This window comes from Haliotis rubra, unplaced genomic scaffold, assembly GCF_003918875.1.
Source record: "Haliotis rubra isolate DU_JTF1 unplaced genomic scaffold, ASM391887v1 Scf568, whole genome shotgun sequence".
Lineage (NCBI taxonomy): Eukaryota > Metazoa > Mollusca > Gastropoda > Lepetellida > Haliotidae > Haliotis > Haliotis rubra.
In genome coordinates, this window is record NW_025767266.1 from 450,120 (window position 1) to 467,597 (window position 17,478).

General features: G+C 39.6%; 1 protein-coding gene across 8 annotated transcripts in view; it reads right to left on the minus strand.

The window, feature by feature from the left end:
• LOC124254202 (coronin-2B-like) overlaps positions 1-17,478 on the minus strand; it is a 128,169-nt gene that overhangs the window by 17,667 nt on the left and 93,024 nt on the right. For 7 of the 8 annotated variants that reach the window (XM_046688096.1, XM_046688095.1, XM_046688094.1 and 4 more), the window contains 7 exons: positions 16,896-17,015; positions 15,569-15,673; positions 14,866-14,962; positions 14,256-14,368; positions 13,246-13,359; positions 7,994-8,050; positions 394-587 (listed from right to left, as the gene is read on the minus strand). In XM_046688096.1, the coding sequence (XP_046544052.1) occupies positions 394-587; positions 7,994-8,050; positions 13,246-13,359; positions 14,256-14,368; positions 14,866-14,962; positions 15,569-15,673; positions 16,896-17,015 (800 nt within the window). The remainder of the gene's footprint in view (positions 1-393; positions 588-7,993; positions 8,051-13,245; positions 13,360-14,255; positions 14,369-14,865; positions 14,963-15,568; positions 15,674-16,895; positions 17,016-17,478) is intronic. The other variant, XM_046688093.1, reaches the window with a different exon arrangement.

Below are 17,478 nucleotides of genomic sequence, written 5' to 3' on the forward strand. Positions count from 1 at the left end.
CTGAACATAGACTTAAGGTAGTCTTAGCGCTAAGGTGACCGTAACTCCCATACCTGAACATAGACTTAAGGTAGTCTTAGCGCTAAGGTGACCGTAACTCCCATACCTGAACATAGACTTAAGGTAGTCTTAGCTAAAGGTGACCGTAACTCCCATACCTGAACATAGACTTAAGGTAGTCTTAGCGCTAAGGTGACCGTAACTCCCATACCTGAACATAGACTTAAGGTAGGCTTAGCGCTTAGGTGACCGTAACTCCCATACCTGAACATAGACTTAAGTTAGTCTTAGCGCTAAGGTTGTTTTGTACAACGGCACCCACACAAACAAATGAGTGAAGATTTTGGAATGGCAAAGATGTTTCAGATTAAAACCCCCATAGGTAGAACTCACTCTATTGTAACAATGTCTTCATTTATGCTCAGGCGTTTGATGTTTTTAAGAGACGCTGGTTCCGCTGCTGGGACGTTATTTGGGACAGTCGAGGAGGCAATTGTGTTGGCACGTTTGATTGGTCGATTGCTTCCGCCTTGGCGAGTGACGGCTGTGTAAGTTGTTATGACCGGGTTGGCCTGCATGGCACCGTCCTGGAACACAAACACACACTCATGGTAGTACTTCAAGAGTAAGGCTTAACGTAGATTCAAAACGAGGCTGTCATACATGTCATGGGTCTTATCTTAACAGAATGACAATAAAACACCCTGCACGATCAAGGATGATACTGGAAACATTTGTATTGCTTATCCCTAATACATCTGATATCAATGCTTTACAAAAAGTTAATATTTTGTGTTAAATCCCTGAAACCAGTACCTACAAAATGAGTATATTCATGCTTTTTACATCATATTTGGTTTGGTAATTTGTATTCATGCTGCTTGAACAATATTGCAGTTTCATCACAACACATCAGCTTCGTTTAGGAGTGAGTGAGTGAGTATAGATCTACGCCGCTTTTAGTAATAGTCCAGAGGCAAATGACCGTCACACACTGTAACCATGTGTGGAATCAAACCAAGAACTTCGGTTTGATGAGTGAACGCTTTAACCTCTTGGCTACCCACTTCCTCTGACATAAGAGGAAGGGCTTTGACCGTCTCAACAGTTATGAGTAAAGGTCTTGAGACCGCCTCCGTGGTGTAGTGGTTAGAGCGTCAGCCCGGAGAGCGGAAGGTCGCGGGTTCGATCCCCGACCGCGTCATACCAAAAGACGTTAAAATATGGTACTTGTTGGTCCCTGCCTGGCACTCGGCATTAATGGGTACAACAAGGACTGGTCGGCTCGGAGTCAGTATAATGTGTCTGAGTTGGGTATTCATGCTTCACTGCGGCGTGGTATCTCAGTGGGCTAGCACTATAAAACCAGCTTCAGTCTGGGCTAGTACAAGCAGCCGCACATACACATACACACGCATGCACGTCGTCATATGAGCGAAATATTCTCAAGCACGACGTTAAACCCAATTTCACCTCACCTCACCAAAGGTCTGGAGCTGACAAAAAGAGCAATAATCAGGGCAAAGTCAATATTCAAACCCATCATTACTAGATCCTGCTGTGTGTAAGGGACGCAACTCAGTGAATGCGTGAGTGAGTTGGGTTTTACACCGCTTTTAGCAATATTCCAGCAGTATCACGGCGAGGGACACACAACTCAGCACAGTGAAATGACAACCACTGCGACTTGTAATATTTAACAAATTTACTGATTGTTTACAAAATCTGGTTGGAAAAAATTTAAATAGGTTTGCAGCATGGAAATATATAAATGATTAGGCGTCATGAACAAAATATAAAAGCTATAATTGGCTTTCCTTCATGCAAGTATGAAAGATGATCAGCTGTAACCAGGCCATGCTGTGAGCAGATGCATTATGGGAGATAGCAACATGAAACACAGGCTGTACCGCCACCTAGCTACTAACTATGTGACAACTACTCATAACATCTGATAAGTGTTTTTCGACCAAGTATTATATGATATTAATAATGTTCAAATAAATTAGTATGACTGACTTTGATAACAGGGGTTACATATGTTTATGAGTTCATTACAAGTAACTAGTATATAGGCAATCAAGACTAAAAATAATTTTAAGACTAATTGGGGGACAAGGGTAAACTTCACTGGCCTTGTTTGTAGTAAGTCTTGCTTTACTGGACATTTGACATTATATTCATACTCGTCCATACTCACTACTTACGAGTGAGTGAGGATAGTTTTACGCCGCTTTTGGCAATATTCCAGCAATATAATGGATGGAGACATCAGAAATGGGCTTAACACATTTTACCCATGTGGGGGATCGAACCCGGGTCTTTAACGCATTAACCACTAGGCAACACTGTAATACTGCTGATAATCTGAAGACGGCCATTCTCCACCCTGTTGCTGCTAAAAGCAAGGGAGGTAACTCTAATCTGAAATTATGGCTCCTTGCTGACAAATGTGTTTTTTTATTTTGTTTGTTGTTTAATGCCGCACTCAGCAATATTCCAGCGATATGTCTGGCTGACAAGGGACACACGTAGGATTGAAAGGAAAATGATATATGCACTATTTTGAACTAATTACAACTATTGACTGTCAAGCATACTAATGACAACACTATTGACAATTTCAATTTCAAAGTTCCCTATCATAATTGTACAATATCTGGTAACTATCAAACAAACAATAGTTGGTTAGTCTGGTGTATCTCCTATTGTACTATCATAACTCAAACAATAGTGGTGGTTAGTCTGGTGTATCTCCTATTGTTAGTCTGGTGTATCATTGTACTATCATAACTCAAACAATAGTTGGTTAGTCTGGTGTATCTCCTATTGTACTATCATAACTCGAACAATAGTTGGTTAGACTGGTATCTCCTATTGTATCATAACTCCAATATTGTTAGTCTGGTGTATCATAACTATCAAACAATAATTTGGTTAGTCTGGTGTATCTCCTATTGTACTATCATAACTTAAACAATAGTTGGTTAGTCTGGTGTATCTCCTATTGTACTATCATAACTTAAACAATAGTTGGTTAGTCTGGTGTATCTCCTATTGTACTAACTTATAACTCTGGTGTATCTCCTATTGTATATCTCCCATTGTATCATATCATAACTTAAACAATAGTTGGTTAGTCTGGTGTACTCCCATTGTACTATCATAACAAACAATAGTTGGTTAGTCTGGTGTATCTCCTATTGTAAACAATATCATAACTCAAACAATAGTTGGTTAGTCTGGTGTATCTCCTATTGTACTATCATAACTCAAACAATAGTTGGTTAGTACTATCATAACTCAAACAATAGTTGGTTAGTCTGGTGTATCTCCTATTGTACTATCATAACTTAAACAATAGTTGGTTAGTCTGGTGTATCTCCTATTGTACTATCATAACTCAAACAATAGTTGGTTAGTCTGGTGTATCTCCTATTGTACTATCATAACTTAAACAATAGTTGGTTAGTCTGGTGTATCTCCTATTGTACTATCATAACTCAAACAATAGTTGGTTAGTCTGGTGTATCTCCTATTGTACTATCATAACTTAAACAATAGTTGGTTAGTCTGGTGTATCTCCTATTGTACTATCATAACTTATAACAATAGTTGGTTAGTCTGGTGTACCTCCTATTGTACTATCATAACTTGAACAATAGTTGGTTAGTCTGGTGTATCTCCTATTGTACTATCATAACTCAAACAATAGTTGGTTAGTCTGGTGTATCTCCTATTGTACTATCATAACTCAAACAATAGTTGGTTAGTCTGGTGTATCTCCTATTGTACTATCATAACTCAAACAATAGTTGGTTAGTCTGGGGTATCTCCTATTGTACTATCATAACTCAAACAATAGTTGGTTAGTCAGTGTATCTACTATTTACAGCTGGGGAGAAGACGACTGGCAGAGAAGATGTTTTGGGAAAGTAGTATTTTGACAAGTTCAATGGCAATTTTTGAGTAAAGGTATTTCAAACATTCTTGCACACCTGCACAGAAAAGCACACATGCAAAACTAATTTAGGACATCCCTTCTTCAACTGGGAGACAAATCCTCATGCTCATTCATCTCCCACCATTACGCAGAAGGAAGTTTTGTGCTTGATGAAGAGAAATCTAGAGCTATAGAGCAGCTGTTGTTGGAAGATAGTATAAGGAGATGGTATGAGGCTTGAAAATAAGCTGTAAGGAGAATATGATCAGAAAACAGGAAAGAAGAGTAGCAATATCAGGCTGAGAATATACAGTTTATAGGGAATAACATACAAAATTGGATCGACCAACTAGAGTCTCCGATTACCATGCAGTTTATTGTCCATTCTACCATGACTTTGAAGGATGATGTAATTAATTAACTTGCTAATTTCACTAAATTTGAAGTGGTTGATAAGCAATGATCACTTCTGACAGCATCAATGCACTGAATATGTGTGCATGAAAGAGGATCTCGTTTAAAACACATTTTAGTCATGGTAGAATTGAGATACATTTGATGTCTTCATAAATTTGGGGTTAGCTAGTCTTTGATGAAACACCTCTCAAAGCATGAGGTGTCATCGTAACATGCTCAATAAATGGTGAACCATCGACAGAGAATAGGCTCATCTCCTAGTTTCAAACAACAGTGTCAGGCCTACCAAAGAAAACTTTCCCACTGTGCAGCAAAACGCAGAAAAGCCCACATTAATCGTGGAAATAGCAACATAAACATATTACCTCTCTATGTAAACAGTAAAAGCGGCAACTTTAAACCGCTAAAAGTGGATAAAAAAACAAAGAGCCTGCAGCTTTGATATTGCGCATGCGCACATGGAAGAGGAAGCCTCCATCGCTTGGACAAAGTTAGATTCACTTTTTAAAGTATTTCTGTTGTGTTATTTGGCATTTATCATCATACTTGTGTGCACACTTCTTTAGTTTACTTTCCAGTCAAATGAAATTATTGACAGCAATTCTTTCAACATATTCAATAGTTTTTCTGTGTGAAGCGATTCACGGTTGCTCGGAAATTTTAAAGAAGCTTGGATCGTATAACGCGCAGCGCAGTTGAGGTCAAAGTTCGGTGGTATAAAATGTTGCAGTTTCATAGTCTTTTGTTGCGGTTTTTCTGTGTTTTTCTGCACAGTGGGAAAGTTTTCCTTGGTAGGCGTGAGTGTTAGACATAACTGATCACATCCACATAGTCTGTAACTTGAAATGGGAAGTCACCTTCATTTTTACATTGTGCAAAAAAAACCCAGCCACCTATTTAAACTACGATGAAGACATTTGAGTATGCTTCCTGTTGAGACATGTGCTGTTTACATTACAGTTCTACAAGTCAGGAAACTGCACCAGTTGTTTACGTCTTCATTCAACAACCATAACAATAAGAAATACACTTTCGAAAATGATTCTCATTTTTTCATTTGTTTCATGTTTTTAATATCAAGTAGTCCCCCAAGCCCGCTGATAAATATTACAAATGTTGAATCATTATCACAATTTAAGAAATGTATATCTTGTGACAAGACATTATCCCTAACATTTAAAAATTATATTGTATGGTCCCAAGCGAGGTCAAATTCTTCTCTGCTGTTTGCGCCAGGGCTGCAGTGATCTTAACCCCCACTTGTTTGATAGATGTTTGTCAGACAGCCGAACCTGCTCCTGTGGAAACACCCGAGAGGATCCTCTCCATTATTTCCTTCAGTGTCCTCTATATGACAGGTTTAGATTTGATAAATACTTCCTTCAAAATACTATAAGTTTACATGCTATTCTAAGTGGCTATGAATCATGGTCTCAGTATAAAAACGAATTGATAATAAAATCGGTTTATTTTTCTTGAATGACACCAACCGTTTTCCATAAAGTGTGGTATCATATGCTGTACTTAGTTTGAAATTATTGAATTTGCTATTTCCTCAGATGTATTTATAAACTATTTCTTTATAAGATAATGTTTAGGAGCAGCATTTACATATTCTGATTTGTCTTGATTTAACAAGCACAGGGATTTACACGATGCGAATTCCTGCATCCTATATGCATAAAAATTGACAATGGACACAACAAAATTTATTAGCGCGTCCACAGGGACTCTGAAAAATTCCATATACTTTTTGTAAAAATTCCAATCAAGTGACAATAAGTTATCACTGCGTTTGCTACTAGCTGGGTTATGGTATTATTTGCAATTTAATTACTGTAACAATGCGATGATCATGATACACAATACAATAACAGTATTAATCATAATATATAAGTGTCTGGGACCCCCATTTTATTGTCCATGACCCCTGAAAATTAAGACTATGAGTCCAAGGGACCCTCAAATACAGGACTCCAGGTAAATCCCTGAAGCATAAGAAATATGCTTGCCAAATATTGAATGATGCTTCATTTTTTGAAACATTGATTACTCTCCCGAGCCCATCGATAATCTCTGATGCAATTGACAGATTGACCGATTATTGGATCAGTATCTCCAGCACTATTGGAGGTCATGTCTGACCTGTATGGGGACTCATGCTTCAAACAGCTAACTGTGACAGAGCAATGGGTTATCAAGAATACATGTCTCAAGGCCAGTTAATACAGCTGAAAATGAAGACACTTGTGTTGTATCCCCTGGAATGTTATTGTTGTGTGTTAGAGGTATAGGTGCAGGTGGGTGGTATAATAATATGGGGAATCAGGAAGTGAATGGGGTCGAAGCAACAAACACCAACAACATTGAAATAAATAACACTGGAATATTAAAATATACCGAACACTGGAATATTAAAATATACCAAATATTGGAATATTAAAATATACCGAACACTGGAATATTAAAATATACCAAATATTGGAATATTAAAATATCCCGAACACTGTAATATCAATATAGTGAGTGAGTGAGTTGGGTTTTATGCCGCTTTTAGCAATATTCCAACAATATCACGGCGGGGGACACCAGAAATGGGCTTCACATATTGTACCCATGTGGGGAATCGAACGCAGGTCTTTGGCGTGACGAGCAAACACCTAAACTATTAGGCTACCCTACGGCCCCGTAATATCAAAACATACCAAACATTGAAATATAAAGATATACCAAACACTGGAATATTAAAATATACCAAACACTGGAATATCCAAATATACCAAAAACACTGGAATATTAAAATATACCAAACATTGGAATATTAAAATATACCAAACATTAGAATATCCCAATATACCAAACACTGGAATATCCAAATGTACAAACATTGGAATATCCAAATATACCCAACACTGGAATATTAAAATATACCAAACATTGGAATATCCAAATATACCAAACATTAGAATATCAAAATATACCAAACACTGGAATATCCAAATATACCAAACATTGGAATAACCAAATATACCAAACATTAGAATATCCAAATATACCGTACACTGGTGTAATACAGAATATTTTGCATTACATTTTTGTAGTTCATAACTACAAAATATTTATGAAGTAAAGCATTAAGGACTTACAATTAATGAAGAAATATATATATACCCCTTAAATGTAACAACTTAAGGAAAAATTAAATGCCAATTCCATTTTTTTGTCTTGTCCTACAGCTGTTTAAAATAAGTCATTTTTTGTGTGTGCAAATTTATAGGTTTCAATATCCTTATCAGTATTTCTTTATAGCCAACTCTAGTGATGGCGGAACCCAGTTCCATAGTGTGTACAAATAGAAGTTCTGATATTATCCGCATTCATCAAATATTTTGCTGAGTCAGCAAAATATAGAAAAACATTTATCTCACTTCAGATAGTCTTGCACTATTCACATATTTTGACTCACACCATAAAGGTAGCTGAAATTCGACACATTTTTAATTGGTCCAAAAATAATCATTTATTTCATACGAGATATAAGCATAACGGGATTTTGTCCCAATGCCAAAATTTGGCCCCAAACATGGATGAGTGAGTGTGCTACCCTGCCCTTAACAAGGATAAGAAAGTTACCTGTCGTTGTACGGGCCTAGACGTTGACACTTTTGGTGTATTTGTAACTGTGCCGTCCTGATGAACCAAACAAACAGAGTGAGACGCTCAGACAGAGAGACAGAGAGACAGAGCGAGAGAAAGAAAGACTAAATGACACACATGCAAAACTCAGTTGACAAAGCATATAGATGGTTTGGAGAGTGAGTATAGTTTTATGCCACTTTCAGCAATATTTCAGTAATATCACGAAAGGGGATACCAAAAATAGTCTTCACACATTGTAACCATGTTTAGAGTTGAACCTGGGTCTTCAGCATGACCCATTTAACCTGTAGTCTATAGCGCTCCTTTTAATGTTTGACTTCAGTAATATTAAATAAATATGTAAAAAGAGACCTTGTTGATCCTGAAACGATACCTTCTGACTGATTAAGCCCCAATATTTTTCATACAACTGACTGACTGAGTTTAGTTTTACGCCGCTTTTAGCAATATTCCAGCAATATCACGGCGGGGGACACCAGAAATGGGCTTAACACATTGTGCCCATGTGGGGAATCGAACCCGGGTCTTCGGCGTGACGAGCCAACGCTTTAACCACTAGGCTACCCCACCGCCCCTTTTTCATACAAAGTTTCCATGATCATTTATAAGTGAGTGAGTTGAGTTTTCCCCTGTTTTGGACAGCATTCCAGTTATATCAAGTGTGCCAGCTTAATTTGGAAAGAAAGCCCAAAATGATGCCAGTCTAAATTTTGCTTACAAGTTTGGTAAACCCCAAGAGCAAAGGTATGATGCTGACCAACCTAGTGACATGATCATGATCAGCCAGGATTCAAACCTATGTTTATGGGTTCCTGCGTACCCAAGGGATGCAACTCTGAACAGTGAATTTGACACGGTTTAGACAATCAGGAATTGTCAGCCGAAGAGCTGAGGCAGCACTGCCAAAAAGGGCTCTGCTCTATGACCATGACTGACTGAGTTTGGTTTTACGCCGCTTTTAGCAATATTCCAGCAACATCACTACAGGGGACCCCAGAAATGGGCTTCATACATTGAACCCATGTGGGGATTCGAACCCGGGTCTTCGGCGTGACGAGCCAACGCTTTAACCACTAGACTACCCAACCGCCCTCTCTCTACGACCATGAAATGCTTTGTCAACATAAATGAATGTTGTGGAGTGTCACACAAAGTCTCACATGTAGCTGAAACAATGAAACATGGCAATGAAACACAGCAATGAAATGAAACACTGAAACAAAGCTTTAAATCCCTCACCATGTTAAGTCAAACACAGCACACCAAATCTCAGAACTAAATTTCCAACACAAAATAAAACAGAAACAGTCTACAGGAAACTAATATCACATTAACACCATGCACTGTCAGCTATGTGGGAAACTATCTAAAATAAACATGCTGACATGCTAGCAGTATGTCAACTGTTTCTCTAATGTAAAACATTTGTAAGACTGAAAAAATTAAATGCTAATGAAAGGCACAAAATTTCAAAATGAAAAATTTCACGAGGTTCATAGAATCATATCGTTGTTATGTCTTAAATAAAAGAATGGAATCATTCAAGCATAACGCACATGCATTGCTGAGTTTGAGTGAGTGAGTGAGATGGTTTTTATGCCACTTTTATCAATATTCCAGCAATATCATGGGGGAGGGTGGGGTGGGGTGGGCTGGGTGGAGCACATAACAAATGGGCTTCACATATTGTACCCATGTGCAGAATTGAATCCAGGTCTTCGGTGTGACGAGCGAACGATGTGTCCATTTGAGAAATAGACCAATGGTCTAACTTGAGATGAGGGAATGCAGACAAGAGTCTTCTATCTGGACCTATTCTAGTGTGGAATTCTTGTGGGAGACAAGCATGGGGTACTGGGGACCTATTCTAGTGTGGAATTCTCATGGGAGACAAGCATGGGGTACTGGGGACCTGTTCTAGTGTGGAAGTCTTGTGGGAGACAAGCATGGGGTACTGGGGACCTGTTCTAGTGTGGAATTCTAGACAAGCATGGGGTACTGGGGACCTGTTCTTGTGGGGGGAGACAAGCATGGGGTACTGGGGACCTATTCTAGTGTGGAATTCTCATGGGAGACAAGCATGGGGTACTGGGGACCTATACTAGTGTGGAATTCTTGTGGGAGACAAGCATGGGGTACTGGGGACCTACTGGGAGACCATGGGGTTCCCTATTCTAGTGTGGAATTCTTGTGGGAGACAAGCATGGGGTACTGGGGACCTATTCTAGTGTGGAATTCTTGTGGGAGACAAGCATGGGGTACTGGGGACCTGTTCTAGTGTGGAATTCTTGTGGGAGACAAGCATGGGGTACTGGGGACCTATTCTAGTGTGGAATTCTTGTGGGAGACAAGCATGGGGTACTGGGGACCTATTCTAGTGTGGAATTCTTGTGGGAGACAAGCATGGGGTACTGGGGACCTATTCTAGTGTGGAATTCTTGTGGGAGACAAGCATGGGGTACTGGGGACCTATTCTAGTGTGGAATTCTTGTGGGAGACAAGCAGTGTGGAATTCTTGTGGGAGAGACAAGCATGGGTACTGGGGACCTATTCTAGTGTGGAATTCTTGTGGGAGACAAGCATGGGGTACTGGGGACCTATTCTAGTGTGGAATTCTTCAAGCATGGGAATACTGTGGACCTGTTCTAGTGTGGAATTCTTGTGGGAGACAAGCATGGGGTACTGGGGACCTATTCTAGTGTGGAATTCTTGTGGGAGACAAGCATGGGGTACTGGGGACCTATTCTAGTGCATGGGGTACTGAGTGGGGTACTGGGGACCTATTCTAGTGTGGAATTCTTGTGGGAGACAAGCATGGGGTACTGGGGACCTATTCTAGTGTGGAATTCTTGTGGGAGACAAGCATGGGGTACTGGGGACCTATTCTAGTTCTAGTGTGGGAATTCTTGTGGGAGACAAGCATGGGGTACTGGGGACAAGCATGGGGTACTATTTCTAGTGTGGAATTCTTGTGGGAGACAAGCATGGGGTACTGGGACCCTATTCTATGTGGAATTCTTGTGGGAGACAAGCATGGGGTACTCTTGTGGGAGACAAGCATGGGGTACTGGGACCTATTCTAGTGTGGAATTCTTGTGGGAGACAAGCATGGGGTACTGGGGACCTATTCTAGTGTGGAATTCTTGTGGGAGACAAGCATGGGGTACTGGGGACCTGTTCTAGTGTGGAATTCTTGTGGGAGACAAGCATGGGGTACTGGGGACCTATTCTAGTGTGGAATTCTTGTGGGAGACAAGCATGGGGTACTGGGGACAAGTGTGGAATTCTCATGGGCATGGGGTACTGGGGACCTATTCTAGTGTGGAATTCTTCTGTGAGACAAGCATGGGGTACTGGGGACCTGTTCTAGTGTGGAGACAAGCAAGCATGGGGTACTGGGGACCTATTCTAGTGTGGAATTCTTGTGGGAGACAAGCATGGGGTACTGGGGACCTATTCTAGTGTGGAATTCTCATGGAAGACAAGCACGGAGTACTGGGGACCTATTCTAGTGTGGAATTCTCATGGGGTACTGGGGACCTGTTCTAGTGTGGAATTCTTGTGGGAGACAAGCATGGGGTACTGGGGACCTGTTCTAGTGTGGAATTCCCATGTGAGACAAGCATGGGGTACTGGGGACCTATTCTAGTGTGGAATTCTCATGGGAGACAAGCATGGGGTACTGGGGACCTATTCTAGTGTGGAATTCTCATGGAAGACAAGCACGGAGTACTGAGGGACTGGGACCTATTCTAGTGTGGAATTCTCATGGGAGACAAGAATGGGGTACTAGGGACCTATTCTAGTGTGGAATTCTCATGGGAGACAAGAATGGGGTACTGGGGACCTATTCTAGTCTGGTAGAATTCTCAGATAGACAATCCAGGGATATTCGGGACCATTCTACCAAGGACTTTTAATTGGCATCGTCGGTACGTAATTCGCATTTTGGGACACCAGTGTCCCTCACCTATTTACAGTTACTTTCATGCACATCAAAATAGGAAGGGACAAAATAAAGAGGAGAAAGTGAAGGACTATTTCCAAAAAGTTAATAATTCATAACCCAAATGAAAAGAAAACATTTTCACAGTTATTGACAATAACTGTCAGAGGAAGGTTTAAGATCTGGTGAGGGATATACTAAATATCACTGATTCAGTAAAAGAACAAAATTGTACCAAAATAGTTCATATTAAAAAATAAGAACATTACTTAAATGTGAATTTACTGAAACAAACTTAATTATATGTGAACAAATCACATAGAAAACCTATCTTCACTTACAAAAACAAATCATATCTTACATATCAATTGATACCAACATGAAGTATTAATACTACCCTTAGCACCAAAACAAGTCAGAAGAAAATATACTTGAGAATAAAGGGAGGTAACTACTTTCTGCATCACTCTAAAGGAAGGTCGCTACACAATGAAAGGGAGATAACTCTCTGGAAGGGGAAGTAAGTACTGTCTGCTTCAATTGATAGTGAGTGAGTTTAGTTTTATGCCGTACTCAGTCATATTCCAGCTGTTTGGTGGTGGTCTGTAAGTATCTATTTGAAAAGAGGTAACCATTTACTGAACTAATTGAAGAGTAGATAAATACTCTCTTGATACTGGTTTACTGCATATATAAGCACACCCAACACTCTGAATTAATCTGCTCCTGTAGTCTGGTTTCTAAATCTGAACAACTGTCCATACATAATTTATTATGTGATTTCTCTGTCAAAAGCATCTCAACTTCGAAATTCAGTATGTTTCAAGTCATATAAGGTAGATATATATTCAGGAACATGTTTTAGTAACCCTTAAAGTAATAAACTTGTACAAAGTGGATAAAACTGAGGGTTACCCCAACACAACAAAACATCATAAGGAACGAAATATTTAAATGTATATAAATACATTATATAAAATATTTTTATAAATTATTTTCTTCTGCAATAGGCTTCCAAATACTTATTAACACTTTTTTAACATAACATGGAAAGAATTTGGCTCTAAACTATAAGCAGATAAGCCACTTATACTCTCACTATTCTGGCAGGTAAATTGCGTATGTTCTACACTACTGCATGGTTTATGCAAACAGCATGGCGAAACTGAGCAGAAGAAAGATGCCTTAAAGAGCTTCCTCCCGATATTCTCAGCAGTAGGCGACAGTGTGAGACTACGACAGCAACAACACGTCCAGCGGTCAGGTGAGCTAGGGTTACCTGTAGGGACACCAGGATTGGCTCTCGGTTCTGACCACTGACCCACTCGTCCGCGGACAGCGAGGGGATGGTGCTGGCAGTCGGGGGGAAAATGTCTTCTTGGAACTGCTCAGACTGTAACAAAGCAAAGAAAATTGAAATTCACCTGAGGGGGATTTGTGTGTGGGTTGTTTGTGGGCTTAGGGGTGGGGATGCTGGTGTTTTGTTTCGAAGAAATATATTTTTCTGCTAGAAGAAAACATTTTCATGACAAACTTTTCACATTTACAGAACAGAAAGATCTTTTCACATTCCCAGCCTCCTCCTAAATGATCAACTAGGTCTCTCTAGTTATTCTAGTGTGTCTGCCCAATGTGTCACAGAGCCCAAAATTCACAGTGGGTAACATGACTACTGAGTGAGTGAGTGAGTGAGTGAGTGAGTATGGTTTTATGCCGCTTTTCAGTAATATTCCAGCAACATCCCGACGGGGGACACCAGAAATGGGCTTCACACATTGTACCCATGTGGGGAATCGAACCCGGGTCTTCGGTGTGACGAGCGAACACTTTAACCACTGGGCTACCCCACCGCCCACATGACTACTGAAATGCCAAACACTGATGTTGTTACCCTGGCAACACTGCTTCAATCCAGGGTTCATTGTCATGTTAAGCATTAACACCCCTTTTGACGAAATGACCCTGAGGTCATCGTAACAATGGCAATGTGTCACTGTCAATCTGATGGGAAGTTGGATGCCGAAACGCAATTAAAGTTGAAAAAAGTATTTTCTTAACAACTAATAAAAATCAATATAGTATGACAATGACATCACCTACAACTACTTGTACCATTCTCAATACTATAAGCCTCCACTGATCCCTCTTTTACCTCCAGGACTGAAATTGAACAAATGGGGGTACTGAACATGGGCCTTCAGCGTGATGAGCAAACGCTTTAACCACAGGGCTACCCCACTGCCCTTCCCTTGAAGAATACGTTTTACACTGATCAACAGTGACCCTGACCTTTCTTGGAACAATCATAGACACCGGTTCCAGGAAGTTCTTGGCAGCGTGGATCTTGTAGAACCTCTGTATCTCACACTTGGTGACGTCACACCCTACCTTCGGCATCCGACCTGCACAAAACACACACAAGGTTTAATATGGATAAACAATCTGGTAGTAAAAAATATCAAGTGCTCTCGTGGCCAGATTTGAACTGCTGTCAACACCAAATTGAACTCCAAGAATGGATTGGTACCTTACGTTGAGTAATTTAGCGATCTTAGTGTTAAGGTGGTCATAACTCCTATACTTTAACACAGACTTACGACTGTCGTAACGCTAAGGTGATCGTAACTCCTATACTTTAACATAGACTTACGACAGTCGTAGTGCTTAGGTGATCGTAACTCCTATACTTTAACACAGACTTACGACAGTCGTATCGCTAAGGTGATCATAACTCCTATACTTTAACACAGACTTACGATAGTCGTAGCTCCAAGGTTGTTTTGAACAACGGCACCCCAACTTACCGATTCCTAGTGAAGTATGTACATGAGCCTTGACTTGTAAATTGTGAATTTGTACCAAAAATTTTAATACAAAAAATAAAATAAATGAAATTTACCAATTCCCTTCTGCGGTGACGAGGACATGTACTCGCTCAAGTAATGAAAGTACGATGAGTCGTCTGTGATCTCGTAGTACCTGATATTGCCGTCCCCCTGAAACATTTATTTGAACTCAGCATCCTGCATCATGGTGTGACAACTAGGGATGTCACGGTACATAAGGTTCATGAATCGATACGTATCACGATACCCATGTCACGATTCGATACGTATTACGATACCTATTTTCACGGCATTATTGCGTTAATTTAGTTACATTTTGAACATTAAAATTTCATATTTTATAATTGTCTATGAAAAGATCAACATTTTTTATTCTCAGAGATTAAAAATCCTAATTTCTCATCTTTGTGCATGAAAAATAATCATGTATAACTCTCATAACATAAAAAAACATGATACAATTGCAAAATGTAAACGATACATAAACATATTTAAACTGATACTTTCAAAACTAAATATCGATACAGTTTTAAATGTATCAATAATTGTATCAACTTAGAAAAAGTATCGAGGTATCGTGGCATCCCTAGCAACAATGATCGGAAATACTGGAAACTATAGAAATCTAGACTTGCCAAATATTCTAGACTTTCATGGGCTTTCTTGGAGATATTTGTTTCAGGGTCTGTATGACAGACTAGTCTCTCATCTGAGTGGTTCCTAACAAGATTTGTTGTTGTCTCATCAACTGCCTACCTTCCCTGCCAGAAACACCACCCGTACGTCCGGGTCGTAGTAAGGCTGGATCACCCCATTGGAGCAGTCGATGCCATCAATTCTCTGTGCACTTGACATGTTCCTCTGAAAGTATCGAAACAATTCTCAGATCAAAATCTGTTCCTATTAGCTGTCCGAATCAATATGCCTCTTTCCTTGTCAGTGTCCCTTTTCTTAGGGTACAATAACACGCATCATTCCTATTTCAGGTGGAGCTGTGATGGATATTATGGAATTCAAGGACAATTTAGATGAACCCAACTTGAAGTACTTTAGTACTCTACCAGGGGAGATAACCCCATTTTCATGTCTGCAACATGCTGCATGAGGTGAAGACAATAGTGTCTGACTGCAATGATTTTACATGATGCTCAGAAAATATGCTGACAAGAGTGAGTGAGTTTAGTTTTACGCCACACTCAGCAATATTCCAGCTATATGGCGCCGTTCTGTACATAATCGAATCTGGACCAGACAATCTAGTGATCAACAACATGAGCATTGATCTACGCAATTGGGATATGATGACATTTGTCAACCAAGTCAGCGACCCTAACCACCCGATCCCGTTAGTTGCCTCATATGACAAGCATGGGTTACTGAAGACCAATTCTAACGCGGATCTTCACTGGTCAGACTAACAAGAAGACAAAGTAATCAATATCCCTCGCATAGGTAAAATACTCTTGAATATGTCAACTAGCTATGACTATGTCAAATGTTTTGGAATGTATATAGCAATTTTCTTTCAAAACAAGCACTGTCCAAGTATCTCAGCTCAGGACTCAGTCAGCACACTATGTATGCTCGCAAGGTGGACGATCTTCATTGATCCACCTATGTGCCAAGTTTTGTGAAGAAACATTGAACGGTTTTAAAGTTCTGGGCCTAGATTTTCTAAGCCCTCTTAGCTCTAAGAGAGTCGTAAGGTATGTTAAAGTATGGCACTTACGACTATCTTAGCTCTAAGAGAGCTTCGAAAATCAAGGCCCTGCACCGGAAAAGACCTAGTGACTGCAAGAGTTGTATGTTCCCTAGGGAGTTGAGATTGATAATAGGATGTGCTGTTGAGATTGACATCCAACGACAGAGGGAAAAATACCAGCGCCTTGAGCATGTACTACTAGTTGCGTGGATATGCGTTATATAAATATCCCATCATAATCATAATTTGCACGGATGGACGGACAGACTAAGTCCATTCTAATAATCCCCCCAAAATGCATTGTAGGGGATAATTATAGCATAGTACTACTAAAATCAGTTAAGGGTGGGGTTTGCTTTATTTCCAGCTTGTTGTACTCACGATATCCCACAATGCTAACTGTCGATCACACTGGCGGGAGAAGCCAGTTGTCAGCAGCCTCATGGAATCTTCCATGAAGACCACCTTGGATGCTTTGTTGCCAATGTGACCTGTCGTTTCCTACAAAACAATACACAAGGAATAGTGAATTTAACCCCTCATACGATTCTGACAGGCCAAATGGACTCTTTTTCAGCATGCACAAGTCAATAAATAAATAAATAAATAAATAAATAAATAAATGAATGAATGAATGAATGAATGAATGAATGAATGAATGAATGAATGAATGAATGAATGAATGAATGAATGAATGAATGAATAAACAAAGGATAGAAGGAACTATTCAATAACATTTAGAAATGAATGAATGAATAAACAAAGGAAAGAAGGAATGAATCAAGAATATTTAGAAAGAATGAATAAAGAATTTAGAAATGAATCAATGAATGAATGCATGAATAAATGAATAAACGAATGAACGAACAAATAGGAAGAACTAATGAATAACATCTGCAGCAAAGCTACAACACTGACACAAGTTGCAATGGTAGTGCATGCATGACAGCACCTCTGATAAAGA